The sequence below is a fragment of the Cydia pomonella genome, chromosome 20 (genome assembly GCF_033807575.1).
Source record: "Cydia pomonella isolate Wapato2018A chromosome 20, ilCydPomo1, whole genome shotgun sequence".
Classification (NCBI taxonomy): domain Eukaryota; kingdom Metazoa; phylum Arthropoda; class Insecta; order Lepidoptera; family Tortricidae; genus Cydia; species Cydia pomonella.
The window spans coordinates 1,444,219-1,458,420 of record NC_084722.1 but is presented as its reverse complement, the minus strand read 5'-3'; the positions used below and the strand labels follow the sequence as shown (position 1 = coordinate 1,458,420).

General features: G+C 41.1%; 1 protein-coding gene across 4 annotated transcripts in view; it reads left to right on the top strand.

The window, feature by feature from the left end:
- The window catches only part of LOC133529079 (coronin-1C-A), a 42,969-nt gene that overhangs the window by 19,203 nt on the left and 9,564 nt on the right, over nucleotides 1-14,202 (top strand). For all 4 annotated transcript variants that reach the window (XM_061866697.1, XM_061866696.1, XM_061866699.1 and 1 more), the window contains 8 exons: nucleotides 4,102-4,224; nucleotides 5,411-5,554; nucleotides 6,033-6,163; nucleotides 6,894-7,001; nucleotides 9,949-10,123; nucleotides 11,866-11,929; nucleotides 12,722-12,810; nucleotides 13,035-13,175. In XM_061866697.1, the coding sequence (XP_061722681.1) occupies nucleotides 4,102-4,224; nucleotides 5,411-5,554; nucleotides 6,033-6,163; nucleotides 6,894-7,001; nucleotides 9,949-10,123; nucleotides 11,866-11,929; nucleotides 12,722-12,810; nucleotides 13,035-13,175 (975 nt within the window). The remainder of the gene's footprint in view (nucleotides 1-4,101; nucleotides 4,225-5,410; nucleotides 5,555-6,032; nucleotides 6,164-6,893; nucleotides 7,002-9,948; nucleotides 10,124-11,865; nucleotides 11,930-12,721; nucleotides 12,811-13,034; nucleotides 13,176-14,202) is intronic.

The window sequence follows — 14,202 nt, the reverse complement described above, 5'->3', positions numbered from 1 at the left end:
TTTTTTTTAAAGTTAAAAACAATAAAGTAATAACTTCCCGTACTATTTTTGCCACAATAAAGTGAACATTTCCCAGCATATTGGAGAAAATATTCTTTTTTTGCATCTGGAGTGTAATCGGAATGTAACGCGAAACCGTGCAGCGCGCAGTTTCCCGCTTTTCTCGGCGCGCGTGGGCGGTGTTTCACAACACGACTATTTGTAGCTTATGATATGATAACGTAAGGGTGTCCACGCGGTGTATGGACTAGTAATGTAAAATCGGTCAGTTGAGAGTCGGACTCGCGCGCTGAGGTTTCCATGACAAGCGGGATTAACGTTTTCAGAAAAATCAAACGAGCAGCCACATCATAGAGCGAATGGAAAGCTCTAATTTTTTTTTTAATATTATAGGACATTATTACACATATTGACTAAGTCCCACAGTAAGCTCAATAAGGCTTGTGTTGAGGGTACTTAGACAACGATATATATAATATATACATATTTATAAATACTTAAATACATACAAAACACCCATGACTCAGGAACAAATATCCATGCTCATCACACGAATAAATGCCCTTACCAGGATTTGAACCCGGGACCATCAGCTTCGTAGGCGCAGGGTCACTAACCATTAGGCCAGACCAGTCGTCTAATTAGGTACAAACAGCAACACTCTTATCGGTGGACCTTATACCTTTTGTAATAAGGTCCACCGATGGACAGTTAACAGTGTGGGCGATGGTATCTTATCACTGACGGATAAACCTTCTTCATGTAAAAATGGGTTCCTGATCACCGATTAAATTTCACCGTGTACCTATATACGCCGCCAGCAGCGCAGTTTTAAATATTACCTAATAAATGGGTATAGAATTCCCGCTATTTAAACACGTGGTTGGTCACTTTAAAGTTTTGATTGTCTAAAATAAAAATATATAAATAAATATTGGACATTCAAACACAAATTGCAGCCAAATAACGCTAGACCCTACTCATAGTGTTGTGTTGAAAATGAAAAAAAAAAAAAATGAAAAATATCTTTATTATCTATCTATTTACATACATATAGTAAGCATTTGCTGGGGCCTCTCTTTAGGCTTACAAAACCTGTGTTGAGACGTCCCGCTCTTCCACAACCGTAATTAATTGTAGGTACAATTATATTACAAAATTACAGAAAATCTTTTTTTTTGATATTTATATATATTTATTACATATATTTTTTAATGTTTAGGATAGGAGTGTGTTCATGTGTGTGTGTGTGTATGTTACTGCCGGTGAGTAAGGTTGCCAGAGCTCAACGCGCATGTAACTCCTCTGGGGTTGCAGGCGTACTTACATACACTACGGAGACTGCTTACCATCAGGCGGGCCATATGTTTGTTTGCCACCGATGTAGTATTAAAAAAATTGACGAAGCCCCACAGTACGCTCAAACTTATATGTATTCTTGCGACTTGCGCTGCATTATAAATATTTCAATATTTGACGTTGTCAGCATGCGTGCTGTACAGTTGCGTCGCGTATACTTCTGCCCGTGACTTCGTCTGCGTGCCGTGAAATTCCTGCAAATATTATAAATGAGCTACCATCTGAGGTGTTTCCCTTGCGCTATGACATGGGGTTCTTCAAGAAGCAGGTATTTAGGGTTCTCAAAGGTTGGCAACGCATAAGTGGCTCCTCCGATGTTGCTTATGTCCATGGGCGGCGATGACTGCTTCCCATCAGGCTCGTCTGCTCGTTTTAAATTAAATAAATTAATATGCTAGAGTTAACTCTGCCAAAAACTGACAATCGCAAATAACTGACAGGCCGATATCGTTCGGAAAATGGTATTCAGTGGGCCCCGTTACAACAATAATCCACATTTTTTATTTATTTCAATAGATTTCTTATTATTCCCTTGTCGGGTCCCAGTAACTTGCGACCAGTAACGGGCTATCTCATTTACTCCGATACAAATAGAGAGTATGCGCGTTTTAGGTACTGCTTCCCATCAGCCTCTTAAGAGGGAAGAATAGCTTTTCAAATATAACATGCGGTATTTCCGGACCGATACGACCTTCAAACCTTCAAGAAAAGAGCGTACTCCCATCTTAAAGGCCGGCAACGCACTTACAACCCCTCTGGTGTTGCAGGTGTCCATGGGCGGCGGTAATCGCTTACCATCAGGTGATCCGTCTGCTCGTTTGCCTCCTCTACCATAAAAAAAAAACGAAATTACGCTAATTTTTCTATGAAATTCCATTTCGGCAGAAAACGTTTTCCACTAACTAAATCTTAATAACTCACTTTGATTTTGAGGTTTCGCTTTTTGAAAAAAATAAATATATATTTGCTAATTATAAAATATATATATATTTTGCTAATTTTTCAAATAAAAGGATAACCTATAAACTAATTTTTTCATTGTGTCGATAACATACTAAAAGACCATATCAAAGTGGAAAAATGTTTTCTCTTTTTGTATGGGCGGTCACGTCACGTGCTATACTTCCCTCTTATTCGGTTCAACAGCGGTTTAAACGGTAACAGACAGACCGGCAGCAACTCTCGCATTTAAATATTTGCTGGGATTTCACGGCGCTTTGAGCTACATAGGGGTAAACTACATACACAAACAATAACATAAAACACAACACTTCTCCGTGGGTGTCAAAAAACCAGATCAGTCAAAACAGCAGATCTCGGAAACAGTATCCCGGTTTAATAACTTTCTCGGCTAATCAGCGAAAGTTCATTAGCGAGTCGCTAATTATCTGCGCGCGGCGGTCTACCGCTTGACTACTAGCTATAGTATATATATATATCCTACGCGTGTATAAGGGACTCCAACATTAACCCCCTTATTCATAAACGTCTACTAAAGTTACGAAGCCCGTAAATGAAAAAAAAGCGGCCAAGTGCGAGTCGGACTCGCCCATGAAGGGTTCCTTTATGACGTATTAAAAAAAACTACTTAAACTACTAGATCTCGTTCAACATTTTACCACTTTGGACACACATTTTACCACTTTGGTAGTGTCTCTCGCGCAAACTATTCACTTTAGAAAAAAAATATATTAGGAACCTAAATATCATTTTTGAAGACCTATCCATAGATACCCCACACGTATGGGTTTGACGAAAAAAAAATTTTTTTAAATTTTATGACGTAATAAAAAAAACTACTCACTAGATCTCGTTCAAACCAATTTTCGTTAGAAGTTTGCATCGTAATGTATATCATATATTTTTTTTAGATTTTTCATTCTGTTATTTTAGAAGTTACAGGGGGGGACACACACTTTTTTTTACTTTGGGGGGTTCTCTCGCGCAAACTATTCAGTTTAGAAAAAAATGATATTAGAAACCTTAATATCATTTTTGAAGACCTATCCATAGATACCCCACATGTATGGGTATGTTGAAAAAAAATTTTTTTTTTAATTTCATGACGTATTAAAAAAAAAACTACTTACTAGATCTCGTTCAAACCAATTTTCGGTGGAAGTTTACATGGCAATGTATATCATATATTTTTTTTAGATTTTTCATTCTGTTATTTTAGAAGTTACGGGGGGGGGGGGGGGGGGGGACACATTTTACCACTTTGGAAGTGTCTCTCGCGCAAACTATTCATTTTAGAAAAAAATTATATTAGAAACCTCAATATCATTTTTGAAGACCTATCCATAGATACCCCACACGTATGGGTTTGATGAAAAAAGATTTTTTGAGTTTCAGTTCTAAGTATGGGGAACCCCCAAAATTTATTGTTTTTTTTCTATTTTTGTGTGAAAATCTTAATGCGGTTCATAGAATACATCCACTTACTAAGTTTGAACAGTACAGCTCTTATAGTTTCGGAAAAAAGTGGCTGTGACAGAATCGGACAGACAGACGGACATGACGAATCTATAAGGGTTCCGTTTTTTGCCATTTGGCTACGGAACCCTAAAAGGGGGGGTTGTTTTTTATTTTATTTCTTACCATAGCAATATGTCTATCACATGAAAGCTAGTGAAAAGACCATTTCAAAATTATATGTAACCAGTCGGGTTTGTTTGGTTTTATAATAATAATATCTCTTGTTTAAAATGTAGTCTCAACTCAACAATCAACTTGTTTCAGGTCGGCCGTATCCCAGCAGACCACCCACTGGTCGGAGGTCACAAAGGCCCAGTATTGGACATCGCCTGGTGTCCCCACAACGACAATGTCATAGCTAGTGGCTCTGAAGATTGCGTCGTCAAGGTAAACTATCCCAGCAGACCCAGTGGTGGCCATACCATCCAAACAGACCCAATGTTGGACATAAAAGCCCAGTATTGGACATCACCTGGTGCCCACATAAAGACAATGTCTTGAACCGTAATGAAGATTGCTTCGTAAAGGTAAACCTAACGGGTCTTTATTGTTTCCCATAAAGTTTTAAGTCATAATATATTGTTTGTCCGTGTTTTCGTTAGCCAACATATGGTTTTTCTCAGAAACGCGTAACATTTCAGGATTGCCATAAAACAAACCTAACTTATCTATAGCATAACCTAAAGAAATTCCTGAAAAGTTAACGGTTTCAGAGTTATGACTAATGATAATATGACTATCATTACATATGACTTTCAATGATTATGCCAAACAAAGGGATTCGAAACCTAACAGATCCAATGGTGGGCATAGAATAGGCAGAGACCCAATGTTGGACTCAACAGACAATGTCAGTGGCACTAAAGTTTGCGTTGTCAAAGTAATTATTCCAGTTTCGATACTCGGGGTAGATTTGAATCTAAAGAAGTTCTGTAGTTTGAGTTTTTTTTACTCCTTAGGCTAGGTGGGATGCTTCATTCATCGTTAAATTTCTCTTAACGGGAAGTACAGTCGCCATCACATACATCGGAGCGGCCAAGGTGCTCACAAATATCTGAACACGCCTCTATTGTCAAGGCGTTAGGGTGTATGTTCGGATATTTATGAGCACCGCGAGCGCTCCGATATATGGTGACGTTGTACATACCTAGAATCGTCAAATTTTGCACAAAACTGGATCATTAAATGACAATATTTTATCTTCTTCTTCCTCGCGTTGTCCCGGCATTTTGCCACGGCTCATGGGAGCCTGGGGTCCGCTTGACAACTAATCCCATAATTTGGCGTAGGTACTAGTTTTTACGAAAGCGACTGCCATCTGACCTTCCAAACCAGAGGGTAAACTAGGCCTTGTTGGGATTAGTCAGGTTTCCTCACGTTTTCCTTCACCGAAAAGCGACTGATGAATATCATATAATATTTCGTACATAATCTCCGAAAAACACCTTAGTACGAGCCGGGGTTTGAACCCGCGACCTCCGGAATGCAAGTCGCACGCTCTTACCGCTAGGCCACCAGCACTTCCAAATGAAAATATTTTATATAATTGTTAATTATGAAATTATGTTTTCAGGTGTGGCAAATTCCCGATGGCGGCCTATCGCGGACGCTGACGGAGCCAGTGGTAGACTTGGTGTTTCACCAGAGGCGAGTGGGTCTTGTTCTGTGGCACCCCACAGCGCAGAACGTTCTGTTAACTGCTGGCTCTGACAATCAGGTAATATTGTCGAATCACAGTTGACTTTGTAGATCGGTTGAAGGTAGAAGGTATAAGGTATCATGATGTCGCGTTACCCCGTTGGACATGACAAGCAGTTGTGATGTTTTCAAAATAATTGACCAAGGAAGAGTGAAGGTATCTCTTTCAGGGCAAATATGCTTTCATATGTTTGTCTACCGGCTGTTTGATTCTATAATTATGTATAACTTTTATTTATCTATTCAGTTTTTGATTCTTTTCAAAATATGAAGTCAAGGAGGTTCGCAATTTGCTCAACGGCATTGAACACGCGCTCCGAATTCCTATAAACCACATGTCCTGGCAGGGTCGCAGGTAGATTGACCGGCAGTATACGATAGGGGTCTTAAGTCTTCTAGCAGACTAGACTAGTCCTGGGACTTTTCGCTGATAATTCTTGTTTAGTCCGAACACTCCGAACTTAGTTATGTATCTGACTTATAGGCATGTTTTGCAGATCGCGATATGGAACGTGGGTACTGGCGAAGTTTTAATTACGCTGGATTGCCATCCGGACCTGATCTACTCGGCGTGTTGGAACTGGACCGGCAGCAAACTGCTCACCACGTGTCGAGACAAGAAAATACGGTATACTATTTCTTAAACGTGATATCAAAATGAGCGTTTCTTTAAAACTTGCCACTCTCATTCATTTTGTATTTTTTCATAAATTTTGTATTTTTTGTACTCAGAATTACGAGCTCTTTCGATTCTAATGGAATAATAAAAGTCCCAAATTTTTTCCCCTCCGGTAACCATTTCCCCATATACTTTGTATGGCGGTAACAATAATAAAATTTCGGACACTTTTTTTCTCCTCTTCTTTCTCGCGCTGTCCCGGCATTTTGCCACGGCTCATGGGAGCCTGGGGTCCGCTTGACAACTAATCCCAAGATTTGGCGTAGGCACTAGTTTTTACGAAAGCGACTGCCATCTGACCTTCCAACCCAGAGGGTAAACTAGGCCTTGTTGGGATTAGTCCGGTTTCCTCACGATGTTTTCCTTCACCGAAAAGCGACTGGTAAATATCAAATGATATTTCGTACACCAAGTTCCGAAAAACTCATTCTTCTTCTCATTTAACTCACTCACTCATTTTTTTTCTCCTATAAGGATGGAAAGGGCTCGCGATCCTGACTAGAAATAACACAAGAATGGCAAATAAGGTCACATAAAAAAGTGGCAAAAAAAACCGCTCAAATAAGATACCTTTTGTCGCAGCCGGTAGGATTTTTAAGTCCGAAGCTTAAGAACTTCAGTCTCTGGACTTCAGTACTTACCCCTTGTGGTGGAAAGTGTAAAGTATTGTGTGTTGCAGCATCATCGATCCTCGTAAGGGCGAGGTGGAGGCGGAAGCCATAGCGCATGAAGGCAGCAAGGCCTCGCGCGCCATCTTCCTCAAACATGGACTGGTCTTTACTACCGGGTGAGATGTCCATCTTTTTTACAAGCTTTTATTTAACATGCCATTTATGGGAACTTAGGGCCGGTACAGACGGACTGCAACTTGTATGGGAACTGCATTCCGACTGCACTCCAACTGCAACGTCGACGTGCAGTTCCCATACAAGTTGCAGTCGAGTTGCGGTCCGTCTGTACCGGCCCTTAATATGTATGGGACAAATCTTTCAAGTTAAATTTGACCCACTTCCCGATTTCCGATGAAGCTGAAAGTTTGCATGCATATGTAAGTCGGGTGACAATGCGATATTGTGGTACCATCAAGCTGATCTGATGATGGAGACAGGAGGTAGCCATAGGAACTCTGTGATAAAAAAACGCAACCTAATTGTGTTTGGGGTTTTTAGAATTGTCTTGATGAGTATTGACCAACAAATGATTTTTTTGCCAAAAACTTATTGTAAAAGTGTTATTCTAGAAGAACCTAAATTATTAAAATGTATACCGGACTAGTAAATATTAATTATTTTAGAATTAAATGACATGGTAATAGCATAAATTGAAGAATACAGTAATGGCTCTGCTACACCAACGGCAATGATGGGCGAGTGCAGGCTGTCAATGTTTATAATTCACTTGGACTCAATGATAAAATAATAATAATAGTAATAAACATTGGTGAATTTTTGTTTATTGGTAAGGAATGCCTTTTAGCATTAAGTCCGCCATTTGTAAATTTTTCTTTGTTTGTGCAATAAAGTTAAATTTTTTTTTCAAATATCTAAAAGTTATGAAGATATTTTGCAATCATCAATTTACAAGAATAAACAGTCCATCTTAGGGACCTGTCAGCTTAGTGTGTCCAACACTGGGACATACATTTTTATACATGACTGTATTTTAGCAAATAAATGATTTGATTGATTGATTGATACATCTATTTCTATAATTTATTAACGACCTAGCCTAGTTGTTGGTGACCCTGCCTTCGAAGTAGGAGGTGTCTGGTTCGAATCACAAATATTTGATTCCGAGTTACGGATGTTATCGATTATATACACCGTGTAACACGAGGAACCCGAAAGATTTTAATAGTATATTCCTGATCACCAAGTAAAGGAGCATGTAGGAGCCGTGTCGTACCAGGACACTAAAGGGCTGGCTTCGGATCGACCAAGTAGGAGACAACTTCATTAAGCTGCACCGACAAGAGCCCTGCTTTTAAATTAAAGAAGAGAAGATTCCTGATCACATTTAAAGACTAAAATGTCATATAAACTTTTCTGGAATTCGCCTAGTTTCAGAGTTAATACCAATAAAAAAAAAACATCTTATTGTTACTTAGTGCAATGCCATTATGCGACGTAGTCATTGATAGTCATCAAGTGCTAGTTTTACCAATAACATTTACTTTTAATGTACAAACACAATCAGAAAATAAAAAATTTTTTTTCGTTTTTTGGCGAAATTTACTTAATAAATAATAATAAAACTCACTCATAATAAAACTTAAACTCATATAACATTTTTTCCTCCTTTTGGCCTTAGAAATGCGTGGTTAAAATCTTTCGGGGTCCGTCGTTCAGTACCCACAACATAAGCTTTATTGAGCTTGCTGTGGGACTAGGTCGATTGGTGTCCGATTCTATTATTAGATTATATACACCGTGTTTTTATTGAATTTCGTTAACTCTGGGGTATGGTTAAGTACGTTTAAGGAAACTAAATGGCATAGTTCATTAAAAAATATATATATATATATATATATGAAAAGTAATTAAATGTTGCATATAGCGTTGTTGTAACACGGGCATTACATTTAACTCAACCAAACAATTGAAAACTATGACTTATCAATGTCATTTCGAACATCAATGGTTCGAGATAGTATTTACGTTTAGTAGCAAATGTACACACTCGTACTAAACATTAATCAATATGTAAACAGGCCCTGAGGCAAGTGTATACGCTCGTGAGGGCCTTATAAGATAAAAAATAAATTACTGATTATCTCCGAAATGGAGTAAATTAGAATACAAGTGTCTTAGAGACAGTTGCTTAATTTATGCTCAAGAATGCACCCTTGAAATTAACGGAAATAAAAAAAACATGGTGTATAAAGCCTGACCAGTAATATATGAACACGCGCCACATTGCGGAATTTCATTGGAACTTTTTTTTTTATACTACGTCGGTGGCAAACAAGCATACGGCCCGCCTGATGGTAAGCAGTATCCGTAGCCTATGTACGCCTGCAACTCCAGAGGAGTTACATGCGCGTTGCCGACCCTAACCCCCTCCCGCCCCTCGTTGAGCTCTGGCAACCTTACTCATCGGCAGGGACACAACACTATGAGTAGGGTCTAGTGTTATTTGGCTGCGATTTTCTGTAAGGTGGAGGTACTTCCCCAGTTGGGCTCTGCTCTAGATCTGGAATGACATCCGCTGTGCTGTGCCCTACCACACAAAGCGAGATGACATTCACAATGCCCATACCTCTTTTTTGGACGTAGTTTAAGGACATAGCCGGGTCCAAAATTTTTTTAGCTTAATTTAAGCTCAAGAATGCACCCTTGAAATTAACGGAAATAAAAAAAACACGGTGTATAAAGCCTGACCAGTAATATATGATCACGCGCCACATTGCGGAATTTCATTGGAACTAAATTTTTCATACTAAACGGAACGGTCACCGTATACATGAGAATAAATCGCCCTCTTGACAATGATCATATATTTTTTTTTTTACATTTATGGCCGGGATGCGAGTCCTTTAAGCCAAGTCTTTGTTTTGTAATGTTCAAAACACATAATTTAAAGAGTTGTATGGCAGAGAATGCACTTTTGTTAAAACTTAAAACACTTCACTTTAAATCTTCAACACTGTGTTTTTAATATACTTGTATAACGGAACGACAATGATCATAATTTGTGGTCGGGCTTGACATACATTACATCAGTCGGGGGAACAGTTTCAGCCGCATGTCGGAGCGGCAGTACTCGCTGCGCACGCCGGACGCGCTGGGCGAGCCCATCGTGACGGTGGAGATCGACACCAGCAACGGCGTCATGTTCCCGCTCTACGACCCCGACACCAACCTCGTGTACCTGTGCGGCAAGGGCGACTCGGTCATTCGCTACTTCGAGGTGCGTCTGCGGCGCCCGGGCTTACTCGTTATACAGATGATTATACTCTTTTACAGTACATATTGGGCTACTTTATAGCACTAGTGCGAGAAGTAGCATATTACGTTACTGTGTCGAACATTTAAAGGGCCATATGTACTGTAAAACGTTGTACGATACATGTGCGAATAGGTAATTCGCAACTCGTGTCGACTTAAAACACTCCCTTCGGTCGTGTTTTAATTTATCGCCACTCGTTTCGAATTTACTATTTTTCGCACTTGTATCGTAATGTACTATTTTAGGGTTCCGTAATCAACTAGGAACCCTTATAGTTTCGCCATGTCCGTCTGTCTGTCCGAGGCTTTGCTCCGTGGTGATTAGTGCTAGAAAGCTGAAATTTGGCATGTATATATAAATCAATAAAGCCGACAAAGTCGTACAATAAAATCTAAAATTTTTTTTTTTTTAGGGTGCCTCCCCTACACGTAAAGTGGGGGTGAAATTATTTTTCGCTTCAACCCTAGAGTGTTGAGTATCGTTGGAAAGGTCTTTCAAAACTAATAGGGGTTTTCAAGACACTTTTTTTGATAAAGTGAATATATTCGGAGATAATCGCTCTGAAAGAAAAAAAATGTGTCCCCCCCCCCTCTAACTTTTGAACCATAGGTCCAAAAAATGAAAAAAAAAATCGTGGAAGTAGAGCTTAAGAAAGACATTCAATGAAAACTATAGCGGACATGATCAGTTTAGCTGTTTTTGAGTTATCGCAAAAAGTTTCCCCTTCATAGTAAAAAGACTTACTTTAATTAGGTACTGATTATGCAAATTTGCCTATATGTTTAACTCGCGTGAAAGGTACCGATTCATCCCTTGGTTAACAATTTACTATACTTTAAGCTCCAGTTTAGCTTATTGTGACGGAAGAGTAACTACGGAACCCTACACTGAGCGTGGCCCGACATGCCCTTGGCCGGTTTTTATTATTATATATCAAAAGAAGTTAGTACAATTTTTCTTTATACTACGTCGGTGGCAAACAAGCATACGGCCCGCCTGATGGTAAGCAGTCTCCGTAGCCTATGTACGCCTGCAACTCCGGAGGAGTTACATGCGTGTTGCCGACCCTAAACCCCCCCTCGTTGAGCTCTGGCAACCTTACTCACCAGCAGGAACAATTTCACAACACTATGAGTAGGTTCTAGTGTTATTTGGCTGCGGTGCTGGTACAATATACATTTACATTAAACATGACGTTTATCGGCGAATGTTGCACTCATTTACAGTTTTTGTGTACCCGATCTTATCTTGTGAACTATTTATCTAAGTATTTATGATTATGACTTATTCTAAACACTATTTGTATGTATGTAGGTTTGTATTGTATGTAAAAACTAGTTGCCCAAGATTGGGATTGTTTTATATTTTATTTTATTATTTTTAAGTTGGGGTACGTTTTGAGTTGAGGTATTAATAGCTTTGATAATGATAAATATCGGATAATTATCTCAGGTATGGATGGTGCTATATTTATTTAACGCAATAACGCAACTATCAACGTTCCAATTCACGCGGGATTTGTTTTTAAACATACCGCATTTTATAAATTTTAAGTTATTATCAAATCGATAATTATCAGGTGTACAAATCAAATTATTATCAAGATAACTATCATTGATAATTATCCTTTCGAACCCTAGCGTGTGTAAGTAATAAATGTAATTTACCTAGCCTTTTTACATACTTAATTCACATTTTTGCAGGTAACGCCGGAACCGCCGTTCGTGCACTACATCAACACCTTCCAAACGCCAGACCCGCAGAGAGGTTTGTAACCAACAAACTATTAATGTTAGACAGCTATACTCTATCCCCCTTATTCATAAACGTCTACTAACGTTGACAAGCCGCTAATAATCGTTTGTCCCTTTCCGACGTATTGGTAAGATGGAAAGGGACAAACGATTATTTGCGGCTTGTGAACTTTAGTAGACGTTTATCAATAAGGGGGTAAATCTTTAGGTATTTAAATAAAAGTAAACAAACGATTTCTACATTTTCGGGTAGTTATAACATTTATTGGTTAACCAACAAAATACAACACCGCCTGGATCTGTCACTGAACGACCTGACTTTAACCTACATTATTTGATCATGTAATGTTTTCATCTACCCTCCACTGGCTTAACGAGCCATTTGAGAGTAGAGTCAGATTAAGATAAGTTGGCAGCGATTTTCATAGCCCAGACGGTGCTGGACCAGTGACCGGTGACCAGTGTTGGACACTTTAAACTGACAGGTACCAGTAATGGACACTCTGTCCCGGTCTTATTTTTATTTTAAAATAATGCCAATAGAGAATCAATGGTTATGCCTAGTATTTTAAGAATATGAATTATTTATTTAAAAGAAAAATCCTTATTAACATTAAAATAATATCCTGCGGTCCCAGACTAGGTTCTAGATATATAAATTAACTGTTACGAACAAATGCATAAGTTTGACTTAGATTATTTAAAATGATAAATTATGTCTATTACTGGTGCTTTCATCCTGATTATGATCGTATATTGATATGAAAATTGCGTGTGCAAGGTGATATGTTTATTATTGTTTTAGGTATCGGCATGATGCCTAAGCGAGGTTGCGATGTTGCTACTTGTGAAATTGCCAAATTCTACAGGCTCAATAACTCTGGCCTGTGTCAGGTAAGAATCAGTTTTAATCAATAAAATAAATAGTATATATATATATATATATAGTAGTAAATTATGATTATTAAATAATCATAATTTACTACTATATATATAAAATTTAAATTTTTTACCTTATTTCTCAGCAGACCCCACTTCGCGTTGTCCGACAAAATCGAAACTCATCCACGACATCCTTTCCCGGCCTCTGCAATAATGTAGCATTCCTTTGATCCCAGGTGGTGTCCATGACCGTGCCGCGCAAGTCGGAGCTTTTCCAAGAGGACCTGTACCCCGACACGCTCAGCGACGAGGCCTCGCTCACGGCCGACGACTGGGCCGGCGGCGAGGACGCCGAGCCCTGCACCATGTCGCTCAAGGTACCCCACCCTCCCCTGCGGGAGTACACCTTGTACCCCGACGACTGGGCCGGCGGCGAGGACGCCGAGCCCTGCACCATGTCGCTCAAGGTACCCCACCCTCCCCTGCGGGAGTACACCTTGTACCCCGACGACTGGGCCGGCGGCGAGGACGCCGAGCCCTGCACCATGTCGCTCAAGGTACCCCACCCTCCCCTGCGGGAGTACACCTTGTACCCCGACGACTGGGCCGGCGGCGAGGACGCCGAGCCCTGCACCATGTCGCTCAAGGTACCCCACCCTCCCCTGCGGGAGTACACCTTGTACCCCGACGACTGGGCCGGCGGCGAGGACGCCGAGCCCTGCACCTTGTCGCTCAAGGTACCCCACCCTCCCCTGCGGGAGTACACCTTGTACCCCGACGACTGGGCCAGGGCGAGGACGCCGAGCCCTGCACCATGTCGCTCAAGGTACCCCACCCTCCCCTGCGGGAGTACACCTTGTACCCCGACGACTGGGCCGGCGGCGAGGACGCCGAGCCCTGCACCTTGTCGCTCAAGGTACCCCACCCTCCCCTGCGGGAGTACACCTTGTACCCCGACGACTGGGCCAGGGCGAGGACGCCGAGCCCTGCACCATGTCGCTCAAGGTACCCCACCCTCCCCTGCGGGAGTACACCTTGTACCCCCACGACTGGGCCGGCGGCGAGGACGCCGAACCCTGCACCATGTCGCTCAAGGTACCCCACCCTCCCCTGCGGGAGTACATCTTGTACCCCGACGACTGGGCCGGCGGCGAGGACGCCGAGCCCTGCATCATGTCGCTCAAGGTACCCCACCCTCCCCTGCGGGAGTACACCTTGTACCCCGACGACTGGGCCGGCGGCGAGGACGCCGAGCCCTGCACCATGTTGCTCAAGGTACCCCACCCTCCCCTGCGGGAGTACACCTTGTACCCCGACGACTGGGCCGGCGGCGAGGACGCCGAGCCCTGCACCATGTCGCTCAAGGTACCCCACCCTCCCCTGCGGGAGTACACCTTGTACCCC